General features: G+C 36.7%; 1 protein-coding gene across 11 annotated transcripts in view; it reads left to right on the top strand.

Moving 5' to 3' along the window:
• Nucleotides 1-13248, top strand: part of LOC127409939 (MAP/microtubule affinity-regulating kinase 3) — an 87255-nt gene extending 74007 nt beyond the window's left edge. Inside the window, exons 17-19 of one of the 11 annotated variants that reach the window (XR_007892065.1) lie at nt 5735-5821; nt 7515-7559; nt 10684-10781. Coding sequence is in view for 9 of the 11 variants with exons in the window: in XM_051644925.1 (XP_051500885.1) it covers nt 4648-4674; nt 7515-7559; nt 10684-11029 (418 nt within the window). In the remaining 2 variants the exon portion in view is untranslated. Of the gene's footprint in view, nt 1-2566; nt 2606-4647; nt 4675-5734; nt 5822-7514; nt 7560-10683 lie in introns of those variants that run through there. The other 10 variants (XR_007892066.1, XM_051644925.1, XM_051644924.1 and 7 more) reach the window with 10 other exon arrangements.
• The last annotated feature ends 311 nt before the right edge of the window (nt 13249-13559 follow it).

Genomic DNA, 13559 nt, shown 5'->3' with positions numbered 1-13559 from the left:
ATGTGATTTTTGCATCATCAATTTTTATGACATGGTGAATTTCACAAAAACACGTCCAGGTCACATTTCAGCCTCAAATTAAAAAAAATAAATAAATAAAAAACAATAAGAAGTTGTATTTTGCCTAGTTCTTTTTACCTTTAAGAGTTTTTTGCATTTGCCTTTATTTTTTCATGACAATTAATACATTTCCCACAAAATTCTCATGCTTGAAATGCATCTGGACATTTTCATTTTTATTTATTTTTTTATTCTTATTATTTTAAATGGTGATTTCCATTATTATAATGCATACATTTTTACTGTATGACAATAAAAAAAATACTGCAATACAAGGTTTTTTTTTATTTAGATCAGCATAAATGAAAGACAATACCTCGCAATATATATTATACATACTGGCCTCTCGTGACAGCACTAGGCGCAGTGCTACGGCTTATCCAATTTTCATAAGAACGCTTATTCTAAGCGCAATTTTCGTGCCAGCTAAGTGGGCGTGGGTGGGAGTGTTTGCGCTGTCTGTGGGTGTATGCACGCAAACTATGGGTGTATTATATGTGAAGTGGCGCAAAGCATAGGTCATTACGCTAAGAAGGTACGAGAACCACGTCTATTCTCGACGCAAAGTGTAAACAGTTTTTAGACTGCATTTTCAGTTTTGGAATTCCACCCAGATGATTTCAAAGAGCTATCGATCACTTTTAACACTTGCCATGATTTGTGTGTCAGCAGATCAATATGATTAATACATTTATTTTGTATAGCACCTTTCCAAAACTCAAAGACACTGTACAGAAATTAAACATAAAACATTAAACAGAGAAACATACAGTATAACAAATATACTTTAAAAAACAATGAACATCGGGAGAGAGGCAAAGCATATTTCAAGCAGGTGAGGCACAGGTGAGCAGTCCCAGAGAGGCCGATAGAGAACGTACAACACATACATCGTGGTTCAGAGCAGCACAGGGGATGCATTGCACACAGCCCATTTACACTACCAAATTCTTATGAACGGCCAATTAATTCTTCATTTATATCAGCGTTGCTTGACATGAAATGAAATATATAATGGGACGCAAATGGCGCAACAACCGGAGAAGAACCTCCGAATTAAATTGCTCTTGACCCAGCCCATTTGCACTTTGCAGGTGCTTTGTCACCAACTTGCATCTAGACTTGGCGCTTGCTTGCACGAAAATATAAAAACTTCATGGCCATGCCCACTGACTTTGCGTGTACGATGTATCGCATAGGGCTGCGCTTTAGGCATAGCGCTCTTAAAATAGGGCCCATTATATTATGTTTTATTAGACAATTGTAAATAACATTTTCATGATAATGTCACAATGCAAAATCTTAATGGTCTTGAAATATAGACTTCAAATAGCCTTTAGCAAAATAGCATTTCGGGTTTCTTTTGATTTTGACATTTTAAAATATAGATGTGCTCTCATCATATCGGAATTACTGTAATTACGAAATTCACGGCTTTCTAGAAAACTCTGAATTCTCTAAAAGCTCCGACCTGACAGTCGCTTCGTTGTGTAAAAAGAGCCAGTATGGCAGCGGCCTTAACAGTTAAAGGTGATTAGTGTAAAAAACTAAATAAAAATCAACTAAAAAATAGTTTATTATGCCATTGTTACCTGGACCACTTTCTTTGTTCATAAACATTTAGCAAGAAAATATAGAGGTGAATTAATGTAGTGATAAATATTTTGCTGTTTTCAGCAACAAAGCCTTTTTGGCGTATGAGTGTTACCATAGAAGCAAATAACTTCCAAGGTGAACAGCTCCAAACAGAATCTCCCGAGTTGTCTCGAGAATCTCGTAATTACAATAATTCCGACACAATGTGAATGCAGCATTTGAACCAGACATGTTCTTGACCAGTTTTGTGACGTTTCACTACGACAATGTCTGATTCCTGTGATGCTTAATCAGTCTATCTTCCGTTCATTTCATATCCGTTTTGAAATAAAAAAAAAAAACGAAAATGAAAAAACATTCATTGTATTTTTTATTTTTTTCTGCAAAAGTAAAAAAAAACAAACACGCACAAATTGAAATTCTAGCCTTTTTCTATTTTTTTGTTTCTCATTCTTCCTTCTCAAAACTAAAATTGAAGAGAAGTAAAATGAAAATCTGAAAAAAACCTATCTATTTTTAATTTACGTAACTCTTCTCATCAACACTTACAAAATTCAACAGCAGGTGAATATATAACATATATTTTACGTTGCAGTCTGGAGCCCTGTTTTTATCCACCTTATTATTTAGCGAAACTAGGGTGCCATGTCATGATAAATCGAGTCCCCCCTGAAAATCAGGTCTCCCTCTGACATCACAGCAATTCCATTGGCTGAGGGACCTATTAATGGGTACTATATTCACTGCCTGAGTAGAAATCCTTTCAAATCATTTTATGATGTATGTTGATATAACTTTGTAAATATGACATTTAATGACATTTAAACCATAAGTTACACATAATAGTATACTATATAACTGAAGTTACAGATTGTGAAATTAAAGATGTGTCATCGTTTGTGTTTTTCAGTTAGCCTAGACTTCAATGACATGCTGTCACGATAACATGGTAGGTTTTAGCTCAGGCATTATAAACGGTTACCCCCATGGGGACTAGATTTACCGGGCGGACTCAATTTATCATGACACCGCCATTATCAACCTTGAATGTGGACCACTTCCGGTATAAGCCTCTTCTAGCTATTTTAGCTATACAGAAATACTACATATTACTACTTTATATTACTTTATATTACAGGCTGGCAATAAATGTCGACATATTATCATTAATTACGATTGTCATAAACTCATTGGTTTTGAGCCGCATATAGTTTTACCGTTTATCACATTTTGCCACACTGTGCACAGGCAGAATGAATGAATTCAGGTGCAGACAGGACAGTCCTCCATGCCTTGTGACACGCCTCCACAAACTTTACACAACCAGCAGAGAGGAGAAAGCTGCCGGGAAAATGCTGCTCAACTTTCTTTGCACCAAAGCTGCATTTTTTTTTCATCTTGGCAAAATAATAAACGCCTTTTACTCTCCGTTCTTGTCAGAGAGCATTCTCTCTTTCTTAGCGGTGCGTAGTAAACAGACACGCAGTTCAAACATTCAGCAAGGCTTATAAAACATCATCTTTGGAAATAAATAAATAAAGGCATCATTGGAGGTTAAGCAGGTACATATGAACGGAGGTTTACATAGAGACAAGAAAGACTGCATCATCATGATCTCGGTAAAGTAAGCAGCAGATTTTATTACGGTCTCTTCAATACAACAACACATAGCAACAAGTGAATGATTTACTCACTCTTTTACTATAAATGCTGATGTTAGAAAATTATCCGACATTGGCACATAATTCTGCTGTACATCCTGTGGTTGTGTGATAGTTTATAAGCACATATCACCAAATTCTGGTATTATAACCTTCTAGTTATTTATACCGCAGTCAAAGCCAGCGGAACTTTGTCACATTCGCCGGAAATGCAGCTGCTGCTGCTTCCGCATTGCAAAATAAGGTGGATACGGTAAAGGGACTTTTAAGGGGGAAGGAAAGCCCTATTTGGACAGGATTAGTTTACTGGACGTATGTCTGTATCATGTTAGTACTGCAGATGTCTCTAAATTTACCGTCGATTTGCATGGGAGTTAAGTGATGTCTGCAGAAATCACAGAGATGGGTGTGTCTTCTCGCCACATAACTGACCTAATAAAAATGTATGGCAGTGCTGATTAATTATGCAGAAAATATTAAACATGATGATATACTGAATGTGGGATTATTAGAAGAAATTGATTGGAATAACTGGCAAAAAACAACAGAACTGGTGATATTAGCGAGCCTGAAATCCTACAATTTCTGGTCTCTTCTCTTGGCCAGCATCCACTTCAGACACTTGAATAACTTGAGAAACAATGAAAGTTAAAGGGTTCACAGGTTGGACAGTGCGGATTCACTGGCTTTTTACCAGCATGTCAGTTTGCACGGGATTAGAACCAGGGGTTATTTTTACTGGGAGTTTTATAGAAGGCAAAATAGCCTACGCTATAATCTATATCGGTGCGGGAATGTGTAGTCTGGAAAAAGTCTGGAAATATTACTGGCACAACCAGTTCGCATGGGATTAAAATCAGGGAGAAACTCTGCTATTACATTACCCCACATAAAACTAAGATCCAGCATCTATGATCCTCACAGGAACAGCAGAACATAAAGTAGGTTAAAAGTGTCAATCCTCGTTAGCCTTTACGCAAGCTTTGTGGACATTTCGGGAAATAACAGATACAGTTACAGATAACTGGAAAAATTGGAAGAATTTACAAAATCAATATTAATGTCATTTTTCCAAATCCATAATGCATTTTTTAAAAGGGAAAAACCCTGTTTTTGTGAATAATTTACCAAGGCAAATAATTGCTACATAAAAAGACAAGTTTTCTTGTTTTCCGTTTTTTGATTTCAAAACAGATATGGAATGAACAGAAGATACAGGGATTATGCTTGAACATTATCATTGGTGTCACAATTCTCCTATATGCCATCAAGAGACTATACATCTACTTTAGATGTTGATCGATGTCTCCGTTTTCTGTTTCTTTTGTAGAAACATGTCATTCAGGTTTACCAAAAGGTAGGACCCACAATTGGCTCTGTGTGCAGTTTGACCGTGACCTGAAATATAAAGTTTAACTCTTAACCCTAGTGTGAAGACGTTTTCAATTAATTGCTTGTCACTCACCTTTGACACTGTCTCTTAATCGGAGTATGACTGAGCATGCCTGAGACTTCTGCTGTTTTCTGATGAACAGAACCATACAGACATTACTAATCATCAATGCATGCCACAGGTTACAACTGAGCACAATGGCAGATGAATTGGTTTCCCTACATTTTTAAACGTTAGAGCCTCATTTTTCATTCACACCTTTTTATGTGCAATTAATTATTTATGAAAGATTGTGTTTTTAGCTTAATAAGTGGGCCAAAGGATCCAAAACTCTGGACAAAATGTAAATTATGATGTTCTTGTTCATTTATATAAGTGTGAATCTCACAAATACATATCTGGCTCACATTTCATTCCCCCCCCCCCCCCCCCCCAAAAAAAGAAGTTATATATATATATATATAATGTTGCGTAAAGAAATTAAACCCTATTTTAGGACTATTTAGATTCTCTTTTTGCATTGTGACATTATTTTCATGAAAGTTATGCAATATATCATTATTTTCCCTAAATTCTCATTACCATAATGCATGGGTTTTAGTAATTGTAATACAATTATATTTTTTAGTATTTAAATTAGCATAAAGGCAGTGCAACAAATACTACCATAATGTACAAACATTTTACAATTTAAATTATATATCATATATAGCAAAATAGCAATTAGACTTTTTTTTTTTTTGCATTACAGTAATTAGAACTGGGGGCACATTTTTTTAATTGTCATGAAAATAATGTCACACTACAAAAAAAAACATTTCTTAATGTAAAATTCCTTATTTACTACTTTTGATTTTGAGTTATGACCTAGATATGTTCTTGACAGGTTTCATCATCAGTAACGTTTACTCCGTTATATCACTACGAAACTGAACTGTTAATCTGCTCTGATGATATGGAAGTAAATGCATTAGCGCATCTCCTGCGATAAGTTAACAGACTTACTCTTGGTTTTGTAATTCAGGCCACCCTACTGGGCTCTTAATTTAGCTGCTGAGTCTGACAGATGTGGTGATTGAAAGGGGTTCTTTACAAGATTTCAGGAGTTAAGGTACCAAGACTGCCTGTTGCGACAAAACCCCCTCTCCCTATTTCAGACCTCCTGTTCCAGAGTTCTCCTTTAGAAGTAGAATTTGTCCAAGATTTTCTGATCACTGCTTCTTGACCTCCCCATGCATATTATTACTTTAGGTAAGCAATCCCAGCATCAATTATATATATTTTTTTAATTATGGGCAAAGTTAAATGCAGTCTTTCAACTCATGTCATGACCAGCTAAAAACATTATTGCATTGCGATTGTATTATGTTGCAGTTCCCCGAAATTAAGCTGTTTATTTACTCACAAAATCTAAATTTTCCTAGAATTTGGCACTTTGCAAGGGACCTTGCTGTAAACAAATTTTTCATTCGTTTTGAAGAAGTTGCAATTATTTTCAGTTGTAATTGACTGCATGATTCAGATGCTGTTGATTGAAATTCAATTGTATTATACCCTGGAAATTCTTTGAACATGTTTTTTTAAAGACAGCAAATGTCTACCAACTATCTTTGGAGAGTCTCCCTCTCTCAAGTGCCTGAAAGGAGTCATTTTCATAATTTGAGAACATGTTCATGCAGTTAGGCGAAGTTATTAATGAGGTTGTCCTGCTAAGACGTTGAGTGAAGAAACCATGTTACCAAAAGCAAGCAAGCCATGTTGATCAATGTAAAAGGCTGTTTGTCTTCTAAATGTTGCTCCATGCATCTGTCTGCTTTCTGTACACTATCTTCTCCCCTGACTGCTGTACACTCTTCACTTAATTGCATGACCTCTCCTAAATTCCTTTTCATTGTTTTTCTCTGTAGAATGGTGAACAAATGTCCCCATATGACTGAATATGTCTGTATATTGGGGTCCAAGCACTAAAGGTCCAAGGCTCTGTTTGTTGGAAATTTGATATAGATACTCTGCTGATAAAACACAGTCAAATTAATTTTGATTTGGCCGATATAAGCCAACACAAAAAAGTATGTGGGGGGCATGGCCCATAATGACTAACTGGTCTGTATCTTGGCACCGCAATATCCAAAGTGCTCAAAAATTGGTACACCAGGACAATGCAAGGAGACATGTCAAATTTCATCAATTTTTGATGCTAAGTGTCACTATAATGTAAGAAAATCATCAAAACTGTGTAACTGCTAACAAGAAAGTTAAAATTTGTTACCAAAACTACTATATCCACAGCTTTTAAATTTGGCTGTTTTGGTCATTTTGTAAGTGCATGTGCTTGGACCCCGATGAGTGCCACTTGTGGCCATATTTAATGTGTTTTATACTATGTACCATAAGTGTTATGAAACCCCCTTCCTTTTAAATCTTGTTTCTCTCCTCAATTTTGCTGGAGCCAGACAAAATCAGTTGTGTCAACTGCATGGAATCTATTTAAAACAGAAAGTTGAATCATACAGGCAGGATATCTGTGTAACTCTCTGTCTCCTTCTGTCCAATTTTATCACTTCACACAGGTCAACTTTAAGTGCTTGTCCAATATCCTTTCTGTTTACGCAGGAAATTGTATATGGAAATCATTTGCTGGTGGCGTTCTCTCCAACATTGTGTCTTTGATATTCTCTCTCTCACATTCTTTTATCATAGGATGTCTGAAATGCTTATTTTGTCTTATTGCTCCTTCCTTTATAATCAGAGTTTTAGAATTTCTTGCTTCTAAACTGTTTTCTTTCTCATCCTGGTTTTTAAAGAATTCCGGCAGAATGCGATAGAAATGGGAGGTATGAGGACTCAAGGTGAGACAGGACATCTGGTTTTACAGATTTTAACACTTTTTTTTTACACCCCTGCATTGCCATCATTAGTCTCATATAAAAGAGCATCTTTTATAAATACCCGAAGACGGAATGCATTGTTTCATTTGTTTTAACCAGTGAGTTTTATGAGAGTCTGAAATGGACCATTTATCTAGAAAATCCTTGCCTCTGATGTACTGTAATCTGTCTCAAAGTCAGTAGTCATTTGATTATGTTAGCAGTTAGCTCATTTGCTCTGCCTTGTGGCAACAAGGAAACTCAACATGACTTATTTCATTCTGTATTGAATGTTTTTGTTTGCTTCACATTGATTTGAGTTTTTGAGATCTAATGGGGATTCTTTCTCTTGATATTTTTACATTTTTATGCTTGCATCCTTGAGTTGCTTGGTACAATGTTTCTGTATCTCTGCATGGTTAATTCTGTGTTCACTGCATGTCAAATGATCTCAAGTTGTTCCATGCCTGATGTGCTGTTACTCAAAACAATACAAAATTGTAGAGGAACTTGTTTTCATTATGTTTGTAACTTACATGAGCATCTGCTAAATGACTTAATGTAAATTAATCTCTCTCCCTGAGATTAAGGCAAGTACATGAACACATTTCTTCTAGCTACGCAAACACGAAATGTGTCCAATCGCAATGTTTATAAAGCAACGCAAGCACGTATTGCATTTTCAACGTGGGCTTTAGCGTAAACTATATTCTTCTACAGTCAGTTTTCTTCTTTAGTTCAACAATTATCATGACCAAGCAACAGTTTGAAGAGAATCTTGTTGAACAAGGTAGTTAAAGTTAGATAAACAGTCAAAATGTATAACGTGTATGACTAGCTACCTGAGTAATGACACATCTGCTAAAATGAGTGCCTAGTCTATTTAGAGTATACAATCACCGGACACTTTATTTGGTACACCTGTACATCTACTTATTCATGCATTCAACCAATCATGTGGCAGCAATGTAATGTATAAAATCATGCAGATATGGGTCAGGAGCTTCATTTAATGTTCACATCAACCATCAAAATGGAGAAAAAATGTGATCTAAGTGATTTAGACCGTGGCATGATTGTTGGTGCCAGACGGGCTGGTTTGAGTATTTCTGTAACTGCTGATGTCCTGGGATTTTCACACACAGTCTCTAGTGTGTAAAGAGAATGGTGCCAAAAACATCCAGCGAGTGGCAGTTCTGTGGGCAAAATGGTTTGTTAATGACAGAGGTCAGAGGAGAATGGCCAGACTGGTCCAAGCTGACAGGAAGGTGACAGTAACCCAAATAAACACACGTAACAACAGTTCTATGCAGAAAAGCATTTCTGAACATACAAAACATTGCACATTGAGGCGGATTGGCTACAGCAGCAGAAGACCCATTCCAGGTACCACTACCATCAGCTTAGAACAGGACACTGAGGCTGCAGTGGGCACAGGCTCACCAAAACTGGACAGTAACATCGTCTGGTCTGACAAATCTGGATTTTTGCTGAGGTACGCAAATGGTAGGCCCACTTCAGCCTCAATTTTCTGTTCTTGTCTGACAGAAGTGGAACCCAACGTGGTCTTCTGCTGTTGTAGCCCATCTGCCTCAAGGTTTGACATGCTGTGCATTCTGAGATGCTATTCTGCTCACTACAATTGTACAGAGTGGTTATCTGAATTACTGTAGCCTTTCTGTCAGCTCGAACCAGTCTGGCCATTCTCCTCTGGCCTCTCTCATCAACAAGGCGTTTTCATCCACAGAACTGTGGCTCACTGGTTGTTTTTTGTTTTTCGCACCATTCTGAGTAAACTCTAGAGACTGTTGTGCGTGAAAATCCCAGGAGATCAGCAGTTACAGAGATACTCAAACCAGCTCATCTGGCACCAACAATCATTCCATGGGCTAAATCACTGAGATCAAAATTTTTCCCCATTCTGATGGTTGATGTGAACATTAACTGAAACTCCTGACCCATATCTGCATGATTTTATGCATTACACTGCAGCCACACGATTGGTTGATTAGATAATCACATGAACAAGTAGATGTACAGGTGTACCTAATAAAGTGGCTGGTGAGTGTATGGTTTAGTTATGTACAAAGGACTGCCCCACACAGAGGTGCCAAACCAAGCAATTTGCTATTGGTCAACAATGAAAATTTGTGTCAAAGTTCAACAAGATTAAACCTCCTGCTAAATTTGCACAAGGAAATTCGATGATCCCTTTGGTTTTGCAGCACAAGGGTAATTGTGACTGAGCCCTTAGGCATGTAAAGGTATCAAGGTAACTCTGTCGCCCCCCTGAGTACTGAGGTTTGTTACCACCACAGTAACTCAAGACTCATGTTATGTACAACGGGACAGTGTGCTTACAATGCGATGGCCAAGCATTCTCGTCTGCTTTTGCATACTTTCGTAGAGTGTTTTTAGGCCTAAAGGGGAGGTCACACTACATTTCACTCTCCGTTCACTCCCATTCAAACGCATATGAACGCGGGAGACCGGAAACGCAAGTTCATGCGAAGAATTTTCGTACAGTGCTGCATACCAAAGTTCAAGTTTGGTGAACTCTGAACTGTGAATCTGCATGACAAGAGGACACGTGACCAATAGTGTTCAAAGCCTTGTGTGACTGCCCCTTTAAGGCCAGAATGTACTTTATGCAAGTATGCACATGCAGATGTTAAGTTTCCAAACCTCAGAACTCAAAGGGGCGATAGAGTTACTGTCAACATTCTGTGCCATTAAACTGGATGTGTTATTATTATGGAATGTTGTTATAAACATATTGACTTTAACTTGCTTGCTCAGCAATATTCTCTACAAATTGTTGCTCCGCCATGATAGCAGTTGACTTGAAAGAGAAAACTCACCATCAAAGCGAACAGTTCACACTAATATCCGCTACAGCCCCCCTTGTGGCAATGTTGAGAATGCAACACATACTTGCCTTGTGATATGAATTGTGGTCTGAAACATTTTGGGATGCAACAGTGCAAGAAATCGAGCTAGAAGCACCTGCATTCATGCACTTGGTTGTCATGTTTACACTAGCATGTCTTCTAAACACATACTCAAAGATACATTTTACTCTGACTGTTTCCTTTTCTCTCCGCAGTCGTAATGGATCTGGGGATCAGAAAGAGGAGCATAAAGACGCCAAACCCCGCTCGTTACGTTTCACATGGAGCATGAAGACCACCTCCTCCATGGAGCCCACAGAAATGATGCGCGAGATCCGCAAAGTCCTGGACGCCAACAACTGCGATTACGAGCAACGCGAGCGCTTCCTGCTTCTATGCGTCCATGGCGATGGCCACGCCGAGAGCTTGGTCCAATGGGAGATGGAAGTTTGCAAGCTGCCCCGCCTCTCGCTAAACGGTGTACGCTTCAAGCGGATATCAGGAACATCCATTGCTTTCAAGAACATCGCCTCTAAAATTGCCAATGAGCTAAAGCTGTAAAAAAAAAAAAAAAAAAAAAAAAAAAAAAAAAAACCTAAAGACAAAATCTATTGGCCGAAAATGTGAAAAAGCAGCAAAAAGACTAAGGCACACAAGAACTAGAGTAATCAAGTTGTACATTCTTTTTTCAACAAGTAGCAGATAAAAGGATTTTTTTTCCTCAACACTTACAAAGTATGTATTGAAAATATTGTAAAGAGTCATGCCTTAGGCAATAATTTCCTGCATCTTTGAAGCATTATTAATATTATTATTGTCATTATTGTTATTGTCAGATGGTTTCAAACTGTAGGAAAACAAATGACGGTTTCATTTAAATTTTTTGTTTATGCACTACTGCAGTAGGTGCCCTATGGGGCCAAAAATTAACAACAGTGTCTGAAAATTCTGATTTTAACCAGACAGACAGAAGAGGTATGGTTAATTGCACCAGTATTTCTCTTTATTATACTGCCCTTCTTGCAGTCCTCCTTGAATGCCAAAACAAAATGGCCACAATGTTTAGATTTAGATAGGAAATTTATTTGCACACATTTTCCCCTTAAAGCACACTTTTTTTTTTTTTTTTTTTTTTTTTTGCATATGTGCTTTTTCTCCATCTCCTATACTTCCATACCTCCATTTTTTTTTTTACCTTCACCCCCTCTTTTCAGGAAATTATAACCAGTGGTTTTCTAGTGCAACACATGGCTAATAATGGACAGGATCCCATTAATTGAACCACTGGTGCCATGGAGCCCTGGAGCAATTGTGATAGGCCACGCACTTCAGGAAAACTCTTGGCTTCAGACGGGCTACTGCAATGGAACGATATACACAATATAAAGAGAAAGAAAGACAGTGAGATCAGGAATCTTTTCCTTTCTGGTCTGTTTGAGTATTTCGTTTATTTCCTTTCAAAGTGTTTTTCAAACATCTAAGATGACGAAACCTTCTCAGATGTTCTTGAAATGTCTTTGCTTTGGCTCTGGCCCTACAGTCAGAACGTTGACTTGCCATTTATAGGCTTCAGTATTCACTGCCATCCCTTAGAACCATTGGCACTGTTATTATTTTGTTTTGATGTTTTTGTTTGTTTTTTGGAATGTAAATAATGTACCTTAGTTTTGCAGATGCAGCATATTGATATACTTTTTTTCTTTTCCAAATCTGGCTGTGAGTCGGAAACTATGGAAATTATTGTAACTCATCACAGTATAAGGTTAATCAGTGTCTCCATTAAAACAACTGAAAATCAATTATTTCCAGAGTGGCTTTTGTTGGACTGATAACCTTCTTAGTGATTTTACAAGGCTCAAGTCAGTCATTAACTATAAAATCACAGGCAGAACATTTCATGGGATCTTAATGATAGCTGGAGGACTAAAAATAATTGTAAAGTCTGTGTTTTTTCCTAGTAGATGTATCTGATATAACCAACTATGTAACATTTCATACTTTATCCTCTGTTGCCCTTTGTAGTCATACAGCTCACTGGAGTAAATAGAAGAGAAATGGCATGTGATTTAAGTAGTCTGGGCAAAAACCATGGCTATATTTGGAATGGATTACTTAAGTGTTGGGTGTAATCGAATTACAAAGTATTAGTTACTGTAATTAATTACTTTTTAGTCAAATGAGTAGTATAATGCATTTTAAATTCTTGTAATCAGATTACAGTTACTGACTTTCAATTAATTTTATAACTTTTAAGTACATTATGGGGTTATGCTTATTTCTAATATATTATTTATGTAGAACACATGAATTTTGGCTCCATAACGAGTCATTGTGAAGGAGAGATGTGAGGAGTGTACGACTTGTAACAATGAACAAGAAAGAAATATAGACATTAATTACTGCATATTGAATAAGTAATGTTATTACTTTTTAAATGAAGTAATTAGTAACGTTATCTGATTACAATTTTAGAGAAATAATTAGTAATTTGTAGTGAATTACTATTTTTATGTAACCCAACCAACACTGCTTACATACTAAATGAATACTACACTGTGTACTACATACTATTTTTTTTAATTAGTAAATGAAAGAGTAGACATTATGCAGTTATAAACATTTCAAACCACAGAATGATACATTGTTGCCATGTGACCTAAACATAGTTATTTTGTATTTTTGATTCATTTTTTCTATAAAAACATCAACTTTTGGGCAGTCCAATCAAATGAAAATGGCCACTTGTTGGCTGCTTTTTCCTCACTGTTTGAACTCATACATTGAAACTAATTTTTAAAAGTTTGTTTGTAAATAAATTCAAACATAGGCACAATTTCTTTGTCTTTTTTGACTAATACACTTCGGTAGTGTAATTTTAGCAGCTCAATGTATACGTAATATGCAAATAGTCATGGGGAAAAAAGTAATGTTACTAGTCACTCATATATCTTTGGAACGAGATGAAAGTAACGGGAAGCTACCACCATCTGTCTCATAACATATCACCCGATGTCTTATTTAATTCCAAGCATCTTATCTATTATATAACACCTCTTCCAATCCATGGAGGCATTTTCCAAGAAAATTATCC

The sequence above is a fragment of the Myxocyprinus asiaticus genome, chromosome 19 (assembly GCF_019703515.2).
Source record: "Myxocyprinus asiaticus isolate MX2 ecotype Aquarium Trade chromosome 19, UBuf_Myxa_2, whole genome shotgun sequence".
NCBI classification, from domain to species: domain Eukaryota; kingdom Metazoa; phylum Chordata; class Actinopteri; order Cypriniformes; family Catostomidae; genus Myxocyprinus; species Myxocyprinus asiaticus.
The sequence above is the reverse complement of the archived record's forward strand: the minus strand, read 5'-3'. Positions and strand labels throughout refer to the sequence as shown.